Source organism: Artibeus jamaicensis, unplaced genomic scaffold, assembly GCF_021234435.1.
Source record: "Artibeus jamaicensis isolate MK-2021 breed Jamaican fruit bat unplaced genomic scaffold, CSHL_Jam_final scaffold_847, whole genome shotgun sequence".
Classification (NCBI taxonomy): domain Eukaryota; kingdom Metazoa; phylum Chordata; class Mammalia; order Chiroptera; family Phyllostomidae; genus Artibeus; species Artibeus jamaicensis.
The window spans coordinates 29614338-29635301 of NW_026522057.1; the positions used below are offsets into that span (position 1 = coordinate 29614338).

General features: G+C 61.3%; 1 protein-coding gene across 1 annotated transcript in view; it reads right to left on the reverse strand.

The window, feature by feature from the left end:
- Positions 1-20964, reverse strand: part of AJAP1 (adherens junctions associated protein 1) — a 38126-nt gene that overhangs the window by 16767 nt on the left and 395 nt on the right. Inside the window, exons 2-3 of the mRNA XM_053660160.1 lie at positions 20724-20810; positions 16841-17637 (exon numbers count right to left, since the gene is read on the reverse strand). Of these exons, the coding sequence (XP_053516135.1) occupies positions 16841-17637; positions 20724-20810 (884 nt within the window). The remainder of the gene's footprint in view (positions 1-16840; positions 17638-20723; positions 20811-20964) is intronic.

Sequence of the window (20964 nt, forward strand, 5' to 3'; positions counted from 1 at the left end):
TGCTCCCCTCTCGGCCAGAAAGCCCCTCCAGACTCCAAAGCCGCCGGCTTGCCCCAGCCACGCAGCGGCCTGGGTGCGGAAGTTCTCCCAGAGAACGGGTTTCCCGGGACCCACCCAAGATCCCCAAATGACCCACCTCCTCTGGACTCCAGGCCAAATGCAAAAGGGGTGCCTCCCACCTTCCAGAGCCGGCCTTTCGTCTGGCAACCTCTGCCCACACCCAGGGCCAGTAATTCATTCTGGAGTCACCCCCCTCCAAGAGGAAGCAGGAGGGGCCAGGACCCCCAGGAAGGACCTCTCGGACACCTCCTCGAGGCCGCACTGTGCTTTATCATTTGCTGCTGTCGGGGCTGAAGGTGGGGGTGGCAGGGAGAGAAGCTAGAGGCTGGAAGTGGAGAAGCAAACGGGGGAGCTGGCGCACGAGTGCCCCCCAGGAGAAGGGACGCGGCACACACAGCCGCCATCAGTGCTTCCCGCTGGGGCAGAGCAGAGGCACCAAGCAGTCGATTTAGGATGCTGTCTGCCCAGACCCTCCAGCAGACTCCAGGCCTGGGAGGGCGTCTCCGACAGCCATTCCTCAGTTACATTGTAATTTAGTGGGATCGCACATGATTATCTTGACCGTTTCAGTGCCGGCTGTGGGGGGAACCGCCTTCCGCCTCCCTTCCTTCCAGGCGCCTCGACCAAGGGGCTCTTGGTGCAATGACCTCGGCCTGGGGGCCTGTACCACTGGGTGCCTCGAGAGCTGCAGAGTCCAGCACTCAGGCCCCGTCACCCTGCCTCTGTCCTGGTGTCCCTGTAACCCAGGTGGCCCCGCTCCCCCTGCTCTCCTGCCCCACTACATGGTGCTGCCCCTGCCCTTGGGCAAACCATCCTGTTTAGCCTGAAACTGGACTTTGTCTTTGTGTGAGCAGGGTGTGTGTGCCTGTGTGTGCTGGGTGCCTATGTTGGGGCATGCAGCCATGCATGCATCAGTGTGCACACGTGTGCAGGGGTTTTGTGTGTGCCTGGGGGTACAGGTAGCTGTGTGTGCTGCAGGCCAGGTACGTGGGGGGGTGTGCATGTGTGCACAGGTGCATGCATATGTGTTGTGTGTGCACGGGGCTCCATGTGCCTTGCGCGCTGCAGGCACGTGGCTGGGTATGTGGGTGAGTGAGCCCACAGGCGCCACGCAGGCCGACCCTCTCCCTGGCCCAGCTGGGCCGGGCCTTCCTCCTTCTCCTCGGGGCCTCCCCTGCAGCCCTCAGCACCAGGCTCTCCGATAGAGCTCAATAATCGCTCTGCCGATTGATTCATTGACCTTGGACAAATCACTTAAAATTCTCCGCCTACTCATCTGCCAGAGGGAGAAATACGTGAGTCCTTTGCGAGTTCAGAAGCAGCCTGCGAATGTGCGGATAAAGTCTCGGGCGGGGATAGGAGGCGCGCCTCCGCCAGACCTGGGAGCCAAGGCTCCTCTGGCTCCGCACCCACGTGGTGCCGCAGCCCCGGCCGGGCGCTTGGCCGGCCTCGCCGCCCCGACAAGGTGACTCAGGCCCTCCGGAGGGCCAATTTTGGTCTGCGCACTCCCACGTCCCTGGAGGTCACAGTGACATTGACCGCAAGTCTGTGTACCTCTGCAGGCCCTCTCTCCACAGTGTGATCTTCCCTTATAACCACCCCCATCTGTCCATACAGATCCCAGGCTCCCCCACTTAGAAACACCCCATCGCGTTGCCCCCCACCACCCCAGGCTGCGGCACTGGTGGTCCCGGGAGCTCTGGCTCTGTGTGATCACTCAGGGATCGCCTTCCCCTGCCATTACGTCATCGAGGCTGAATCAGCAGCAGGGCCCCGGTGAGGTCGGGAGACCTACGATCCCCAAGCCAGTAAGTCAGGGATTGTTCTTGGCAAGACCTCCCACAGTTGGGGTTGAGCCAACCTGACCTTCACTTTGCAAATCCGCCCCAGCGGCACAGAGCACTTAAAGGGTTCGGGTCAAGATGTAAAAAATGAACCCATGGGGGTTGGGGGAGGGAGAGAAATTAGAAACCATTCAGGCCAATCTGGCTGTGAGCTCCTGGTAGTAGAGCCTCAGCATTTGTTTGGTGGCTGACTGTTGATGAATGAACAAGTACATGAGTGAGCGAATGAGAGCGAGTGAATAATGAATGAAGGAAGGAAGGAGAGAATGAATGAAAGAATGAGGGAATGAGTCAGCAGGTGAGTGAATGAACGAGTGGGGGAATGGATGAATGAGTGGATGAATGAATAAATGAATGTGTGGTTGAATGAGTGAATGAGCAAGGGAGTGAGTTAATGAATAAATGGATGGATGGATGGATGGATGGATGGATGGATGGATGGATGAATAAATGGATGGATGGATGGATGGATGGATGAATGGATGGATGGATGGATGGATGAGTCCATAGACACCTGGACCGATGGGAGTGGGACGAGCAGGCACCAGTGCGTCTATAGCTGCCACCAAGTGCATTTCCGGTGCTTCTCGGCCCTCGCTCAGCCCTGTCCCCTTTCACCCCCTACACCCTGTCCCGTGGCCCCTCCTCACTCTCTTGCCTCCCCAGCCCACCACGCAGGTGCTCAGATCTTTGCTTACGCAACTTCTGCCCTGCGTCCTGTCCCCACGGAAACTCAGAATGGAGTTCTGATCCCAGGTGATAAGAAGGAGCCAAAGTGACCTCATGGGGCCCCCCAGCCCCAGATGAGGACACGTTTCCACTTTGGCAACCGCCTTTCACCCCTCCCCCACAGACAGGCCACAGGGCGCGGAAGCAATCTTGGGGCAAATGAGTGGACTCAGGCCAAGCTCCGAGGTCCACTCCAGGAGACACTCGCGGGTGTGGGGGTCCCCAGTCCTCACACCCCTTTCAGCCCCTTTTTATCACCCGCTGCTGTTTCTGGCCTGACCTCCGACTGTGACGGTGGCAACAGCATGACCTTCTACCCCTTTTCCGAGTCTGTTGGCTGCCACCCTAGGCAGCGAACGCATCCCCCTCTTCTCCTTCCTTTATTCCCTCAGGGACCCCTACTTCTGCCAGTGGGCTAGAGAAGCAGTGTCCAACTGGCGTGCCGCCAGAATTCTCAAAACAGGCGACACCCGGTCGCTCAGTCGGGGGCAGTGACCTCTTTCCCCTCAGAGTGTCACCCAGAAAAACGACAACAGTCAACATCTCGCAGAACCGGAACCGTCCCCATGAAGCAGTGACCCCCACTCCCAGGACCTGCCACCCCTCCCCCGAGCGCCCTCGGTCTCTGCGAGCCTGAGGACTCCGGTCCCGTATCAGCGGAGCTCAGCAGAACCTGCCCTCCTGGGGCTGGCTGATTTCACTGAGCACGGAACCTTCAGTGTTTCACCCGGATTGTGGCAGGTGACCGAGCCTCCTTCCTTTTTAAGGCCGAGTAACATTCCAGTGGACAGACGGACAGACGCATGGACACGCCACGTTTTGTTTATTTGTGCACCCATTGGCGGGCCCCCGGGCGGCTCCCACCTCCGGCAGGACAGCGCTGGTGTAAACGAGGGGATGCGGCTGTCTCTCTGAGTCCCTGCGTCCGGGCTTTCAAGGACTGTCCCTGTCTATCCCCTCACCTCCCGAGATGAGAGGATTTCTGAGTTGTGCGAGGACGCCCAGCGTGGGAGGGAGCCCCCCTGAACACTCTCCTAGGAGACAGCGGGGGAGGGGGGCCTGGGAGGTCGTGTGCACTGGGGCCCCTCCCCGCCACCGACACTCAGATGCCAGGACACAAGAAGAGACTAACACGCCCTTGACCTAACACACAACTCAAAGTCAGAGGTCAGCGGACCCCGGCCCTGCCGTGCCCAGAGGAACGGACACCTACAGACCGAGGAAAAAAGGAGCAGCGAGAAGGGCTGCCCCCCCTTCGTCAGACGGCTGGCTCCCTGTGTTAAAGAACAGGCTCCAAGGGGCATTTCTGTGCAGGGAGAGAACACAAAGAATACCAGCAGCTCGGGCGAAATACCAGCCAAGATGACTAAGGAGGGAGAGCGGGAATGCAAATGGATCCCCGCCTCCCGGGAACAGAGTTAAGAACATGTTCAAAATCAAAGTAACTTTTTGACTGTTTCTCCCGAAAGCTCAGAAGGCAGCAACGAGAGAGCTGGGGTGAACTCTCACCAGGGAAAGACCGGGACGCTGGGGGGACCATGTCGCAGGTGACACGTCCCAGCACCTGTGCCTGGGCATCGGGGTTGACAGAGGGGCACTGAGTGTGTGCGCATGGGCCCGCGCCCCACAGTGGGCCGTGCCCAAGCCCAGAGGCCCCGGCTCGCTCCCGAGGCCCACGCTGGAGATGCTGCGCAGCCCAGCCTCCCGGGGGACAGGACGGACAGCGGGGCCCCACCAGTCCCACCTCTCCACCTGACGGTGTCCAAAGGCCCCGCAGGCTCACCGACTCCCACCCTGCCTGTTCACCTCCTCCTCCTTGGCTGTGAGAAGACCCCGCTGTGGTCACCCTGGCATTTCGAGGGCCTGTGCGGCTCGGGGGCCCAGGGCACTGGGAGCCTCAGTTCTAGGGGGCCAGGCCACCCCGGGGCCACGATCTCCAGGGCCTTTTGGTCTCCATTGCCCAAACTGTAAAAGAATTTTTGAAGAATACCATCTACCCCAAAATGTTGCTGAGTGGGATAAAGGACAGAAGGCTCAGGGTGGGGCAGGGAATTACCATAACGTCCCTGAAGCTGGTTCAAATCCTAGCTCCACCACCTACATGCTGTGCGACTTTGGGCAAGTCCCTTAACCTCTCTGTGCTTCTGTTCCTCCCTCCGCTGCCTAAGGATCAGAGAAGTGTCACCTCCGGACCTGCCGTGCGTCTCCAAGGGTTTAGTCCGAGCCCGGCTCACAGCGAGCATGAGACGTGTGCAGTGGTCACCGCAGAGGCTGGAGTGGGAACCAGACCCCCCCTTCATGTCCGGGGCTCAGCTGGTGGGTTGCATTCTCCTGAGAGGCAGCAGCATCAGAGTCGGGGCCCTTCGTCCTCCCTCCGTTCCAGGTACTCGGGGTTCAGGGGATTTGCAGGCGGGTCGGCATCTGGACCTGAATCGCCATGACTGAAGGGGCCTTTGGCCATTCTCTCCGTTAGTACTCGGGACGCGGTAGCTTCTGAAGGCAGCTGACTGGGGCTCGGCAAGGCCCCGCGGAGCGCTCGCTGCCTCTCCCCACGGCGCCTTTGATCCACATTCCGTAAGGGCATCTCGCCCTAGAATTACGAGCGCAGAAATCAGAGCAGGAATCTTGCGCATTCTATTTCTGGCTCTGCCACAGACGACGCGTGTGGGCAGATCAGACTCCAGAAGTTTCTCTGGTCTCTGGGAGACGGTGCGAGTCACAGTGGCCTTCTCCTGCCCCTGCCTCTGTCCCTGAGCTGGATGGGGACTCAACCTGGCCACCCACAGTGGGTCAGGACACACTGGACCTCCCCCCAAGTCCTGTGTGTTGGGGTTTCCCCTGCGGGGGGTGGGACCCGCTCTCCATGCCTTTTCAGGGCCCCCTGAGGGCAGGCCCAGACTGCCCTGCTGGGTGACTTCGGGCCCCAGCCCCTCACATGCACGCTCATGCTCACACACACACACACACACACACACACACGGGCCCTGAATGAATGAATGAATGAATGAATGAGTGAGCAGACGACATTCACCTGGGCAGCTTCCCTGCTGTACCACCTGCTTCACAAACCGGGGTTTGGAAATGACGTTCCTCAGGGCAGCGGGGGCCCTGGGCAAGGAGGGGTCTGTGTGGCCCCCTGGGTCTCAGGACAGACAGGCGTTCTGGGAGGGGTGTTGCATTTCCATAAAAATAAATCAGGTGGCACCTGAGCCAAGCCCAGGGGGCCGCCGCCGGCCAGCCCGGGCTCAGCGCTGCAAGAGGAGGAGGAAGAAGACCAGCGGCGGCCCGCAGCCCCAGGGCCGGGAAATCCCAGGGAGGTTCCAAGGTGAAAATAAGTGTTTCGACAGTTCTTTAATTGTTCTCTACACCAGCGTGCTCCGAGAGACCCCGCTGGGCAGGGAAGGGTACAAATCCTATTTCAGTGCATCTGCGGGGATCTGGGTCGGCCAAGGGCCACACACAGGTAGGTGTCCAGGCCAAGACATGGACTTGGGGAAGGAGGGCCTCCCGGGGACCGCAGGGAGAGAAGGAGCCGCACGCTCACTCACCAGGCGTGGTCACACATGGTCGTGTGCGTATGGACGCCCAGACGGAGGGTCGCCCCGTGGCACGACAGGCACACTGAGGTCTCGGGGAGGGGTGGCATGCCGGCCCCCCCTCCGCTCCCGCTAAGCTGCTCTGCCCTGGCGGCACCGGGCAGCCCAGGTCACCAGGACAGGGTGGTGCTCTGGCTCACCGGTGAGGCTGTGTCTGCAGGAGCACAATTCCAGGGGCTCCCTCAGGAGCCCACCCTGCCACTTGCCTGGGTTGGCCCATGTGACACCCTAGCAATGAAAGGTCCCAGGAAGAGAAGGCACTGGGTTCCCATGGCCTGCGGGGCCCCCTCAGTACACCCAGAGCCCGAGGGTCCTCCTGCCACCAGCGTCCCTCACAGGCTGTCTAGGAAGAAGAGGGGACACAGTTGAGGTGCATCCGTGCACCCTCAGAGCCCTGTGGAAATGTGTGACATTGGCCCCCAGGAGAAAGGCATGCTTTCATCTGTCCCCTGAAAGCCACTCTCCCCAGTGGGCACCGCCCCCTGCCATCCAGAGCACTCTGAGGACTCACAGACACCCGGGACAGTGACGGGTGTCCCTTTCCCCGCCTCCATCGCTGTCGCAGTACAAACGAGGAGGGGGCACCCTGGCCTCCAGGAGGGGTCTTGGGGGATGGGCAGCATGGACAAGACCGTCCTTAAGGCCCCTCCAGATGGTTGTTGGGGGAGAGCCCTGGTCTCCCAGGTCAGAGTGGGTAGGAGGGCGGGCTCCCAGGAGCCTGGTGCAGCTCCGGCTTGTCTCTAGAAACTACCAGGCAAAGAGGGGTCCCCAAAGAGGGGACCCTTCGCCATGGGCAGGGTGAGTGCCACTAGAGCCGGCCCCTCTGAGTGTCACGCACCCATGTCCCAGCGAGCTTGCTCTGAGTCACCCACTAAGCCTTCAGGCCACGGGCCCTTCAAAACACCTGCTTGCTCCTCCCTCTGAAGCCCGCCCGGCAACTCTGAGGTGAGACGGTGGCAGTGGGGGCGCCCTGCTCGGTGGCCGACCAGGCCCCGTGGCCTGCCTGTCCTGTCCCGACTTTTCTCTCCCCCTCAGCTTTGCAGGATCATCAGCAAATAAAAATGTACATATTTAAAGTGTACAACAGCAGGCTTTGATATCCTGGATTTTCCTGAGCTCTCTGGGGGCATCTAGAGATGAAAGAGGAGGCCATTGTCTGCAGAAACCGCAGCGTTTTGAAGGTGTCTGAGTGAGTGTCACTTTGAAAGAACAACAATAAAGTGTTCTCACCGTAAAAGCATTTGCATTATCTGGTTAATCTGGGGAGTTGAATCGAGGAGGAGACCCTCAAGGGAAAAGAGATTGCTCCCTGCTTTGAAGCCAAAAGGGGGAGTGCAGGTGAGGTTCGATCCAGCAGGCTGTGATGAGAACTCTTGAGCACTGAGAACGGGAGGGGGCTGTGGGGGCATCCAGTGTCGCTCGGAGTGTCTGCTCTTTCTTGTGCACCTTTGAGGGACCCAGTCTAAGCTGTACCTGACAGGTGCTCCAGAAATGCTTGTCCCTACAGCAGAAGGGGCTGTCCCCATCCAGCAGGTGTGGGCTCAGCACCAGAGGACAGAAGTGGCTGTGTTGTCCTCTTTGGGAAGACATGTTTTCCCCTCAGGCTCTGGCTTGAAAGAGACCCCAGGTCCCGAGGTGCCATCCAGAGGCTCCACAAGGTTCCAGTTATCTGGGTTAGTGGGAGACACCGCACCCTCCCCGGATCGACCTGCACAGTCGACAAGTCCAGCAGGAGACGCAGCAGTTTGTGGTTTTGCTTTGCTTTCACCTTTGAGAAATGGGGTGAGGTCAAGAGGAAGGTACAGGTTTTCCCACCACTCCCTTCTTTGCAGGCTCCAGGCTGAGGGGGGGGGGGCACACTCACCCAGAAGTGAGAGTCGCGTCCATCCCCGAAGCTAAAGGTGACAATAAAATCAAGTGGTACAAAGGCTTGTCTTCCACTCACAGCAGCAGGTTGCTTCTCTTCCTGCCTGCCTCCTCCTCTAGCAGGAAGTGAAAACTCCACGTGGTCGGGGAAAGTTCCAGAAACATCTGTTCTTGTGGGTAAAGGGCTCCTTCCCCTCCTGAGGCCTTGCTGGTGTGGGGCCACGTAGGCCCTCTGCGGATACAGGGTCCCCCCAGAGACAAAAGAGGCGAGCTGTGTTTGATTGGTGAGGGGGTGAGGAAGCATGGGGGTCCTGTTATGGGTGGACTCTCTCATCCCCCAAAAGATGCTGAGGTCCTAACCTCTGCCCCGTACCTGCAAATGCGACCTTTTGGAACTATGCCTTTACAGAGGTAATCAAGTTAACACGGGGTCACCAGGGAGGACTCTGATCCAGTACGTCCACTGTCCTCACAAACGGGGATTCGCACACATGGGACCAACACGCACCCCTGAAACATGCCCTCAGCGGGCCCAGGGGGGAGGCTGGGCAGACTCTCCCTTGAGGCCTTCCTGCCGGTGCCTGGACCTTGGGCTTCCAGCCTCCAGTGCCAAGGCCGTGAACGTCGGCTGTGTAAACCACAGGGTCTAAGTAACTTGGGCACCCAGGGCAGAGAGAGAGCCCCCACAGCTCTGTCCTGCATGGAAGTTCTATTTGGCATCTGCTGGCGTGGCATGATGGTTCGTTGGCACTGAGTGGCATCCAGCAATCAGGTGAGTGGACAAGGCAGCCAGACACTGTGACCATGGACCTCAGAGGCCAGGAGCCCAAACCACGGCCCCCGGGAGGCACCTGAGCTCCGAGTGAGTGGGCAAGGGCTTTCCTGCCCCACAGCTGGACTCCCAAGTGTCGGGACCGACGCAGTGACTCACGGCACACCTGTGCTCACCTGCCCCCGCCATGAGGTGAGGCAGAAGTTGTCGGTGCCTTGGCCGGAACCCGGTCCGCTTATTCACTCACTGTAGCTACCATTTACGGGCAGGAAGTCGAGTTGGCCAAGTGTATTAATTAATGAGCCATCTCCCGGCATTGATGTCGAATTCATTTCACTGATTTTTTTCTTCTGGACGTGGAAGAACAATGAGCTTGGTTGGTACTGGCCAGGGCGGAAGGGAGGGGACAGGGACAGCACCCTCTGGGTCGGCAAGCCCTGTGAGTGACAAGAGCCAGTGGGGAGGGGTCTGCAGCGGGGCTGGGGCCAAGCTCTCTTGTGTCGTGGGCCACAGGCCCAGTGTGGCCGGGTCCCCTAGGGAGCTGGTGACACCAAGGAGGCGTGAGTCTTGGGCCCGAGGTGAAGACAAAGACTCAACCAGAAGATGGGGCCCAACATCAACAGCCCAACATGGACGTTTCCAGGGCTGGACGCTGTGGCCCAGACGTGGAAACCTGCTGGGGCCGTGGCACCCGGCAGCATCACCGTGGCCACCAAGTGCTCGCTCCTCCGCCAGTCAACCCCCAGGGCTCCTCCCCACACTGCAGTCACTGGTTCTCCCCAGCCAAGCCCCGCCCCCACGCTCAGCCACGCCCACAGCACCCCACATTCTCCGACCAGGTGAGTCTCCATCACATGCCTGTCAAGCTTGCGCGGCTCACTGGTTCGTGCACACTTTGGGTGACCTGCCTCTGCTCTAGCACAGAAGCTTCCCGAAGGTCAGTAGGTTCTTCACGATGCTCCCGAGTGATTCCCTCGGCTGCCTTGGGACAAGCTTTGGGGTGGGCGGAGGAAGGGCACCTAGAGAGATAAATCTCCTTGCCTGCCCGGTGCCCGGTCCTGGCCCTACACCCAGGTCAGGGCAGCGCAGGTCCCAGAGCCTGTTCTCCATGGGGTAGCAGCCTGCGTGGCCCAGCTGGGAGCTCCAGCTCTCCTGACAGTGACCCGCGCCCTCACCAGTCTTGAGGGCCAGCAGAGACACCAAAGGCAGCGGGGCTGCAGCTGGCGTGGCTTCATGGGCGGGCAGCTCCTTGGTGGTCGGAAATGGGCACCGGACTGGTCTCAGCGGTGTGTCAGCTGCCACGGACCAGAGACTGACCGCTCGCTGAGCCTGGCTCGGCGGCAGGGCCTGCGCCCCCAGGGCTACTCCTAATTCCGCAGGGCAGGGCGCCAAAGAGACAAAACAGGTCCCCAGCAGGAGCTGTCCCGCTGCCCCAACACAGCCACCAAGGGAGCTGGGCTGCTCTGCCCTCAGAGCCTGTCAGCACTGCTCGGCACACTGTGGGCTCGGCTCTGCAGCTGGACTCACAGGCAAGCCTCAGAGTGACCTTCCGAGGCAGACAGCGTTGCCCAGGTCTCCAGGCAGGCATGGAAGCCGGAGCCCCCCAAGCCCTGTGGCTACCGCAGGGGTCGGCACAGCGGGAGGTTGGGGCCCAGGCCAGGTCTGGGTCAGGGCAGGGGCTCTGCTCCCAGACGTAGGCTCTGGGACCGCGTGTCTCTGTCACTCAAGTGGGGAGATTCTGGGCTGTCCTGCTGAAAGAAACTTCTGGAAAGGGAAACTCACTTCTCCATTTCTGCTGATCATCCGCTCCTAGTAACAGACTTGAAGGCGGAGACTCACCGAGCTGCACTGAAAGCAAAGCCCAGAGGCCTGTCTGACCATATGGCAGCTGAGTCACACGTCTGCCTGCCGTGGTCTCGGCTGAGCCTCCGCGACCACGGACGGCCGCCGGGTGGCGCTGGAGCTTCTCGCGGAACCCACCTTCTGTGAAGGCGAGGCTGCTGCTTCTCCTACCAGGTGTGCTCTCCCGGCACCCTCTCCAGTTAGACTCTTGGGTGGGGCGGGGAAGGGGCTCACCCCACTCAGGGAAAGGGCCGCTTCTCACCCCAAATAATGGCTCTGGAGTCCAGTCCGCAGCCACCTGCCCCCCAGGACCCCAGGCCTCACGGCTTCACCCACCCAGCCCCTGTGCCAATGGCGCAGACCGAGTGCAGGGAGGTGGTCTGCCAGCTCCCCCGCCCTCCGAGCGTCCGGCCTTACCGGAGCTCTGGCCTCGGCACCCACTCCTGTACCACCCTCTGTCCCTCGGGGCCGCCGCACACCTCTCATCCTCAGGACTTGGGTGCACCCACTCTTCAAGGAAACCTGGCCACCCTTCCCGCCTGGACTGGCCCCCGTCCTTGGATGCCTGCTTCCGGAATAACAGAGATGTGCTTGCCCGGGCTGGGCCTCTGCAACATTTCTCTCCAGTCCTTAACTGCCATTTGTCTCTGGTGCAAGCCCATGTCCTTAGCTGTCCCCCTTCCCCAGACAGATTCCTCACACAGCGGGTGGCATTTAACGCCAACTGAGCAGAGTTGGTGGTCCGGCGGCCAGGGCCTCTCAAACAGGCCTCCTAGCAGAGTCAAGTCTAAAGTCGAACGTGGGTGGTCTAACTTCTAATCCCACACTTGGAGTCCTCTGCTGGGAGTGGGTGGAAACCACTGAGTCAGTGTGCCGTCCATCCAGGGTGGAGCTCGGGGTGTGGGGCAGACACTCTCTGCAGGGGGCTGTCTCCTGCTACCCTACCACCCTGGGAGGGAACCCATTTCCAGGTGGCGGGAGTGCAGATCCAGGCCTCTTCCTGCAGCTCTGGGGGGCCGGGAGGGGCGGGGGAAGGGACGAATGGGACTGGGATAGTTGAGGGAGGCAGCTCCCAGGTAGAAAATGCCTTAGGATAAACACCAGGGATCTGTAGGAATTAAAGAACCTTCAGGTACCTCACTGCTCTTAGAAGGAGAATGAGGCCCTGGGGGAAGCCACGAAGCTTAAGAAGCGCTAAATGCAATAAGCTGGAGCAGGCAGCCTGTAAAAGGGAAATGAAAGGAAGCCAGGATAGAGCCATCAGCAGAAGAATCCAGGCTGCTTCAATGAGTCGGAGCTCATTTATCGGTTTGCGGGGAACACAGCTTTGCTCAGCGGACACAGAGGGGGGCTCCAGGAGGCTGGGCGGGGCCCGAGGGCTGTGGGCAGACCCCGTGGACCCATCCTCCACGTGGCTGCAGGTCCCCACTGGCTCGCAGGAGGTACTTACTGCCTGGCATCCATTCAGAAAGTCCCGGTTTAGACCCCCCGGGGCGGCCAGGCCACTGACCAAGTTCAGAATGTTGTGCAGAGAGCTCTGTTGGCTTATTTGTGCGTGGATACTTTTATCCTAATTAAGCCACTTGAAACTTTTGAAGTTCATGAGTCATTTGCTTCAAATATCTTTAAATCAAGGCCGGATTCATTTCCCTGGTAGCAAACACCCAGCAAGTTAATTAAAAGGGGCTCAGCATTTAAAGCACCATCTTGGCTTGGAACCCAGCAGGAGGGAGCCTGCTCTCCCTCCCTGCCCAACCCCGGCGCTTGAAAAACCGTTTCGTCATCACGAGACCTGCTCCCGAGGCTGTTCCACTGTCTAGGTCAGGTGACCATCAGGGCGAGAGGAGATGACACCAGCCCATCGCTCATGCTCACAGAGGGACACAGCTGAAGGACACTGAAGGCCTCCCAGTGACAAGGACAATGCAGCTTAGAAATCGTCCTTGGCAACATACGAGTGAATTCCGATGTAGAAACCGCCGGGCAGGACTGGGAGGACGTCGGAGCCACTGCATCCTTGAGCTGCTCCGTGTCACCCATGCTTGAGAATCTTCAAGGGAGCAGACCCTCAGTGACAGTGGAGACCTGCGGGGCTTCGTGGCCCTGCCGGGTATGACCAGGGGCAGCTGAGTTAAGTGCCAGAAGTGGCTGAGCAGGCAGGACAGTCTCCAGGCCCAGGTGCCAGCAGGCAGGTCCGAACATGGGGGCCCGGAGAGCGTTCCGGAACATCCGCCGCGGGCCAACGCCCACGGCCGGGAGCTCCTGCTGTGGCAAAGGCAGGGACGGAAGTCAGCTGGCTCGGACTCCCCACCGCTCCCTTTACGAGTTCCGAGATGAAAGCCCAGGAAATGACTTCCTGTTTTCTCCAGGGGGACTGTGTGATTCCAGACTCAGAACATGACCGACAAGGGTGTTGTCACAGGAGGAAGGTGCGCCACTCTGGGGAGCCCTCTGCCCTTGACCTACAGTGAACTTCTACTCCGTCCGTCGCTCACCCTCTGCCAGCACCGCGTGAGGCCAGAGCTCAGCGCCTCCGAGAGCCTGAGCTGCGTGACCTTCCAACCCAAGCCGGTCCTCACTGGTGCCTTCTCTAATCTACCCCTGCAGGGAGCCCCCAGGCCAGGGCGAGGACCTGGAACCTCATCAGATGACTCCACAATGGAGCAGCCAACAGAGAGCTGGCTGGAGGCTCCAAATCATCACAAACGACGGTCGTTATCATCACCACCATCATCATCACCATTGGCATCGTCATCCCCATGATCATAATTACCAACACCACCATCATTGTATCTGGCATCAGCATAATCACCATCTCCATCACCACCATCATCTCCATCATCACCTTCCCCATCATCATCCCTGTCATCTTCATCATCTCCATCATCACCATCTCCATCATCTCCATCATTACTACAGTCATAATTACCAGCATCACCACCAGCATCACCATCTCCATCACCACCACCATCTTCATCACCGGTGTCACCTGCACCATCACCACTGTCATCTTAACAGCAGCAAATGTGCACTGAGCAGCTGTGCAGGTCAAGCACTGAGCACCAGGCACAGATGTCTTGCTTAACGTTTGCGACATTGTGAGACGGTTGACTCTGTCACTTGCAATGAGGCACAGAGAGGACAAGCAGGTAGCCCCCGTTGACACAGGTCATGCCAGATGGTGCCCGGAGTGTGAAGGCAGGTGGCGGCCCTTTTAGCCACCACACTGGGGGAGATTCCCCCCACCTCACTTACGGGGCAGTCGGCAAGGGGGCCCCGACCATTCCAATCGGTGTTCCAGGTAATGCTGGCTCTGGAGGGGTCGCAGAGGGCCCCAGATCACCAGCCCCTGCCCTTCCTATGCCCACCCGCACCTGCGCTATGGACAGACAATGAAACATAACCTGCCCCTCCCCGGCATTTCTCTACAGAAACAAAAACAAAGTTCACGACACCCAGAGTCTGACTCCAAACGCTGGTCTTCGGACAGCAGACCTGACTTCACGAATTCAGCATTTAAATCCCTGTCTTGGCTTGGAGCACAGCAGGGGGTGGACACCCTCCTCTCCCTCCCATCGCTCCCGGAAACCCGAATTCCAGACTTTGGGGAGCGTCTGGCAGTGAGCGAGCATAGACGGGTGTGCGGAGATGACGAGACTCCCGCGTCCCTGGCAGCCCGGTCGCCCTTGACGACGGCAGTGCTCCCCTCTGAGTCACGCCTGCTGGGTATAAAAACAACAGGCGTGCTGGCGGTTCTTAGGTGCCAGGAGCAGCACTACTTCGCATTTGGTTCGCTCACGGAGCCCTCACAGCTGGCACTTAGGAGAGGCGTTTCTTCAGTGTCACTGAGAAGAAAGTGGAGCAGACAGAGATGAACCTCCTCAGGGTCACGCAGCTCCACACGGTGGAGCCCGGAGTCCACATGCGTGTGGACTGACCACACACACACAGCCCTGCGATCCCTGAGACGCCCCCCCCCACCTCAAATTCTGCCAAAGTTGTGTGAGTAGCAGTCACGCTCCACGAAGAGTGAGGGGCCCAGAGCCACGTGGCCCAAAGGCCACAGAGATGCCCAGGGTGCCTGCACGGGCGCTCTGTGTCCCGGGGGCTTGCGTCCCCCATGTGAGACCAGCTGGCCTTCCGTGGCTCACCAGGGGGCGGAATCGTCCCAGCATTTCCTGCCCTTCCTCACCTCGGCCTGGAAGCTGGCCGTCCCGTCTGGGCCCCCGGCATGGCTTCCCAGAATTAACACCTCTCTGCGTTAGAACACACATATTTACCCCCCTTTACATCTGTTTTGCTAAACAAATTAATCTAGCACCAGATTATATTATGAAGAACCACAACTCTTTTCCAAGATAAGCATCTGTTGAGTTGGATTAGAGGCGTCCAATGTACCGAGAATCAATTTGCGAAGCTTATGACGCTGTCCCCGGCGTTTAACGTCGTAGGGACGAATGTAATTTGGAATAAATGGTGCCTGTTTTCTCATCCGTGTCTCCTCCGTAAGTGACGCGTGCAGAGGTGGCTACAGCAACTGAAGGCAGCGCTCCATTCCAGTATCGCCACGGCTCAGGGGTTGGCTGAGGCAGGGACAACCGCCTGGTGACCTGTCCTCGGGCCCCTGGGGCCGTGGCTTTCAGACGGGAGTCGGGCTGTGCTCAGCCCCAAAGACTCACCCAACTCCCATGGCGCACTCCCGTGGCGCACTCCCGTGGCCCAGCTCCCGTGGCTCGCTCCAGTTCCCTGTCGCAGAGCCGGGCTCACTTTCATTGATGTGCTGCTCTCTAGGGCAGAGGCGCCCAGGAGGAGAGCCACACTCCTCCTGCCCTGGTGAGAGGAGAAAGTAGGCCACCGGACCAAGCCTCCCCCTCCAAGAAACCGGTGTAACTCCCGGCCACGCCTGCCTGCCAGCCCGGACGTGGAGACCCAGCCAGTGGTCCAGGCAGAGGGAACAGCACTACAGGCGGGCCCTGAGTGGCCATCCTCTCCTTCTCCTGGGATGTGACGAGGCCCATCCAGGGCCCGCAGAGCCCAAATCTCTGGATGGGCAGAAGGGGGCCGGGGGTGGCAGAGGCTGCCTGGTGCCCCCAGCCCTGGGGGGCTGCTGCCCTGGAAATGGCATCACTCCCCACTCCCCAGTGCCCGTCCTCCGTCAGCAAGTAGGGCTGCTTCTCCGGGGTGTGCTCGCCCGGATCCCACCTGCGAGCTAGAGCCACGACCCGCTCAGAGACAAAGGAAGCTGGGGGCAGGTGGGCACCCAGAGGCCCCCTGCTCCGGGCTCTCCTCGGCCCCTCATGGTGTGGGGTGCAGGCTGGGGGCCGTGGGGGCAGAGGCAGGCCCTGGCCTGGGGGGCGGTTTACGAGCCCCTCCTCCTGAAGCAGGGGGAGGGCGCGGTGCAGGCGGAGAAGGAAAACCGAATGACGTTGCAGGAGACGGTCCAGAGCCGAGGAGTGGACATGCCCACACGCAGCTAAGCGACCGAGGCAGGAGGACGGGAGCCGTTCGTCCTGACCTCCCTCCCCTGAACCCCCGCGGAAACGACACCCCCAGGCCCGCATCTCCCCGGGAGGCCCCAGCGAGGAGCACAGGGGCCCCTCCTTCCCGGCAGCCTCGGCCTCCCCATCTGTCTGAAGTGATTACTGCCCCGGGGAGTGGCCGCCTGCAGAGCCACACTCCTGAGGGCCCCTGAAGACCCCACACACCCCTGATGACACTGGCTGTGCCCACATCTGTCCCCGCCCTGGCCCAGGACATGGAGGCCAGCATTCTGGACAACGGAGCTCCACATCGGCCGGGCTCCGTAGCCCCCACACCGCAGGGTGGGCACAGCACCCCTCTCCAGGCCTTGCCCATCTGCCAGCTGCAGAAGCCTGGCTCTGCCTCCTGGGGCTCGGCCCACACCTGCCGGGCACACTCATGTGCCAGCTCACCGTGAGACGCACAGTGCCTGCTCCTCCTGGAGGCCCCACGCCCGACTCCTGGGCCTTCATCTGGTTCAGGTCCTACCACTGGGAAGCACAGTGCCACCGAGAAGCATCGCCCAGGCAAAGCTTAGCGTCCGTCCCCAGCCAGGCCCCCAGGAAACCCCTCTGCCGGAGCGAAGCCCAGACAGAAAGGAGGGCACGTACCTGAGGTCTCTCCCGGGATCCGTGGGGGCTTTGGGTCTGTGCCGCGGTCTTTGCTGGGGCTGGTGGAAGGCTGCATTGTGCTAACCCCGCCCGGGACCCTGTTCCCGGGGGCCAGGGGCGCGGTAACCCCCTTAGTCTGCAGCGTCACAGAGGTGGCTGTGGTGGCCGTGGTGGTGGTGGCCACGGTTGTCTTCCAAGTTTGGAAGCTGGAGACGGTGGTGGGGCCGTGGGGGAAGGTGTTGGACTCCAGGACCTCCTCCTCGCCCGTGGGCCCCCAGGCGATGAACTCGGTCTCCGTGGTGGGTCTGCCGCCTCGGAAGTCAAAGCTGTTGAAACCAGCCGCCTGCAGCTGCCTCTTCCCCCGCCTCAGGAGGGCCTGCTGGTCCGTGGGGGCCCCGCCGCCCACCGCGGGGGAGGAGGAGGAGGAGGAGGCGCCCAGGGAAGGGCTGGGTTTGGCGGCAGCCGGGGGCTTGGTGAGCCCCCCTTTGGGCACCAGGGCGGCCACCTGGTCCCGAGGTCTGTGTGCCCGTTTGGCACGAGGACTCTGCATCTGCCCGTGGCTGCGCTCCACGCGGGCCGGGCGCGGGCTCCACAGGGGCGCAGGGATCCGGGCCGGCTGTCCGCTCTTGAAACTCCACAAGCGGGGCGGCCGGTGCGAGGGCCGAGGCAGCAGTCGGAGCTCGGGGCTGGGGCCCAGGGCCTCACAGGCGGGCAGGTCGACGGCGAGCTGACACATGGCTATGAGTATCCAAGCCTGGCTTCCCAGGGAGCGGCCCGGCCAGCGGATGGACAGGGAGCTGTGCGGGAGAGACAGAGGCGCATCAGTCAGCGTGGGGTCTGCGGGGCCTGCGGGGGCGCCGCTCCCTGCCCCGCCCCCTGCAGAGGACCTGCTCTTCTCGATGACAGGCGCTCATCCCAACTTCAAAAGGGAAACCAACACCCTTCGTTAGCTGACTTCAAAGGCCCGCCCGTCCCATGATCTATTAATCAGCTTCTAAAAGAACCGTCCTGACCACACATGTCCCGAGAGCTGGCATGGGCGTGCAGTCACGTGTCTCATCTCTCCAAGGAGCCCGCAACACGTGGGGTGCGCCCATAACCCTGCCCACCGCACAGGTGGAAACTGAGCCCCAGGCCCCCAGCTGTTGGCCCACAAGCCCACCTCCCAGACCCCACTTTGCTAAAAACTCCCAGAATAAAACAGGCAGCAAGGACATGGAGGGCAGGCAGGGCAGGGCCATCGAGACCGAGGAGTCCCCCGGGGTCACAGTGGTCACCCACCCATGGCAGGCAACCCTCAGCCCACAGCCACCTCTGCTGAGTTCCGGAGGGACAGGTGTCCACTCTCAGTGCGGCTGGACCACTGGGCTGTGCGGGGTGGGGGGGGGGCCAAAAGCCAGCAGGCCCCGCCCCTGCCCCATGCTGTGTGCCTTGCAAACCCCCTCCGCTTCTGCCTCTTTGTATCCATCGAATATGCATGTTTCAAAGCAGCTGTAACCTCAAACGCCTTCCTGGGGAACCTGCCCTGTTAGGGCCTCCTCCTCGGGGACCTTGCCCTGCTGTGGGTCCACAGAGAGTTCACGGGCACGCCAGCTCTGGCCCGGCATGCCACCTGTGGGCACTTATGCTTCCCTGTCCACCTGCCTGCAAGGGGCTGGAAACCCTACCACCCGCCCCTCACCTCCCTGGGGGCTGGAGAAAGGTGGGTGGTGGCGGGCCAGCTCTCTCAGGAACACGAGCTTCCAGGTGTGCTCAGGGACTGCCACGTGACACCAGAGCTTGGGGACAGCCACGTGGAAGGGGGTGGGGACCCAGCCCACGCAGCCTCTCCCACCAGCTCCGGTGACTGAGAACCGGCTCCAGGTGCCATTCAGTCAGCGCTCGTCACCAAGGACACCCCGGGGGCTGACGGGAACCCGGCACTTCGACGGCTGTGGCGGGTAGGGGTAGGCAAGGGCTCCGCGTGTTCGGGGCCCCCCCACAGAGCCTCTCAGAGCCGCCTGAGCAAGGGCTCCAGGCTTTCCTTCACTGGGGGTGCAGCTTTAAAGGGAAATCCACCGGGGCTGAGTGTGAGTCACTGAGTGAGAGTGTGCACGGGAGTGTGAATGCAGAGAGTATGGTCAGGGCGAGTCCGTGTGCAGCTGGGCGTGTGCCGCGTCCGTGTGTGAATGCACCTGCGTGTCCGTGAGATGAGGGTGTCCGTGAGTGTGTTTGGGAGTGTGCATCTGTGTGCAAAGGCAGCCATGTGTGTGTCAGCACATGCGTGAGTGCATCGAGGACTGTACATGTGAGAGTGGCTGTGCGTGTGTCCCCTCCGCACCCCACGCCGACCCCCCTGGGGGCGGACCTGGTGTCTACACGTCATCACACGCTCAAAGGAATGAACTGCATTCAGGAGCGAGAATTAGCAGAAAGGACTGGTCCCCAAACAATAAAGCCCGGTTTTCTATCCGGATGAAAGTGCTTTGCTGCAGGCATCAGGAACTGCTCATTAGGCTAATGGCCCCGCACGGGGCTCTGCCGGGACCCAGCTTCCCGGCACAGCCGGCCAAGGCCACGGTCACCGCGTGCAGGAATCAGGTCACCGTGAGATCCCCCAGGCACACACTCAGGGCAGCTCCGTGTCTGCAGGGAGGTCGACGGCTGAGGGCCTCTGGCTCTCCCAGCATCTGCGTACCTGGGGGGACCGATCCTCAGAGGGGCGGTGCTGCTTCGAGCCGGGGTGCTGCCTCAGCCCAGAGGGCACCCCCGTTGTGGCAGGCCCAGGCCTCCTCGTTCCCCCACACCCCCCACGGGGCCCCCGAGTGAGAGCAGCGGCCCACCAGCCCGCCAGCCGGCGCCCACAGTGGTCGGGGAAACTTCCCCACAGGAGCAGCAGCACCTGGGCCTGGGCCTGGGCTTCAGAACTTCACACACAGGACCTTTCCTTTGGTTTTCACCAATCAGGAGCCGCCTTTGGTTGCCATAGAAACCCCCTCATTTCCACAGCACCCAGCCCTTGTGCAGAAAAATCCACCAACTGCAAGGGCTGGAGGCCCGGGTTGTCTTCCTCTTTTACAGGTTGGCGGCCCTGCTCAGACGGGCGAGTCAGGAGGGCAGGTGAGCAGGCCCGGACAGAGGCGGCACCCCTCCCCCAGCAGCCAGCCCGCCGGGCCCGGGCCCCTCCCACAGTGAGGTCGGGAGCCCCGCTGCCCCCTGCAGGGACCGCCACTGGCCTCTTTCCGGGGGCCAAGGCCCCACACTCTCTGCCCTGTGGCCAGGCCCTGTGGCCTGCGTTTGCAAGCTGGACCTTCCTGGTCCTGAGACTCAGGAGGGAGGGCTTCCTGGGCTGAGGCTGCCTTGTGACCACGGGCTTGGGTGAGGGGCCAGTGACCTCTGCCCTCTGGCGTCCTGCCAGGCCCTCTGCCTCGCTCTTCTCTCTGACCCCACTCGGCACGGTGCTGGGAGGCCCCAGTCCACACCCATTTCACCACGAAGAGGTTCTTCATCCATCCGGCAAGAGGGCAGAGGAACTCAGGGCCTCTCAGAGGTCCCACAGCTGCAGCTGTGACAGCGACGCCACTAACCACCAGGGCGGGCGAGCGATCCTCCGAATGGGCCGGGCCCCCCGAACTCTGGGCACACGCGGACCCCTTAGGAGCACGCCCCCACTTCATACCCACGGGACGGCTGCAGATGCAAAGAGGAGCCCTTCCACGTGGCAGGGGGGCGGGGACCTGGGAACTCCCACACGTGGACACGGAACGTCACAGCTGCTCCTGACAGTCAGTCGGCGGCTCCTCAGGGACTCAATGACCAGCTGGCCCAGTGACTCCGCTCTGGGGTGTCGGCACAGGCCCACGCAGAAGCGCGTCTCTGAGGACCACAGCCGCATGCCACCTACTGGGAGACATGGGAAGGACCCCGGCGCCCACCAGCTGCCGTGCGGATAGAGAAGGGCCCGTCCCGGCCGTGGGAGGGGGGCCGACACCTGGAAAACAGCACGTGAGGGGACCCGAGCCGGTCACAGCAGGCCCCATGCCCCATGATCCCACGGTCACAAAATGTCCAAAGTTGGTCAACCCACGGAGACAGGAAGTGGATCAGAGGTGGCCAAGGGCTGGGAGCGGGAGGGAACCAGGGCT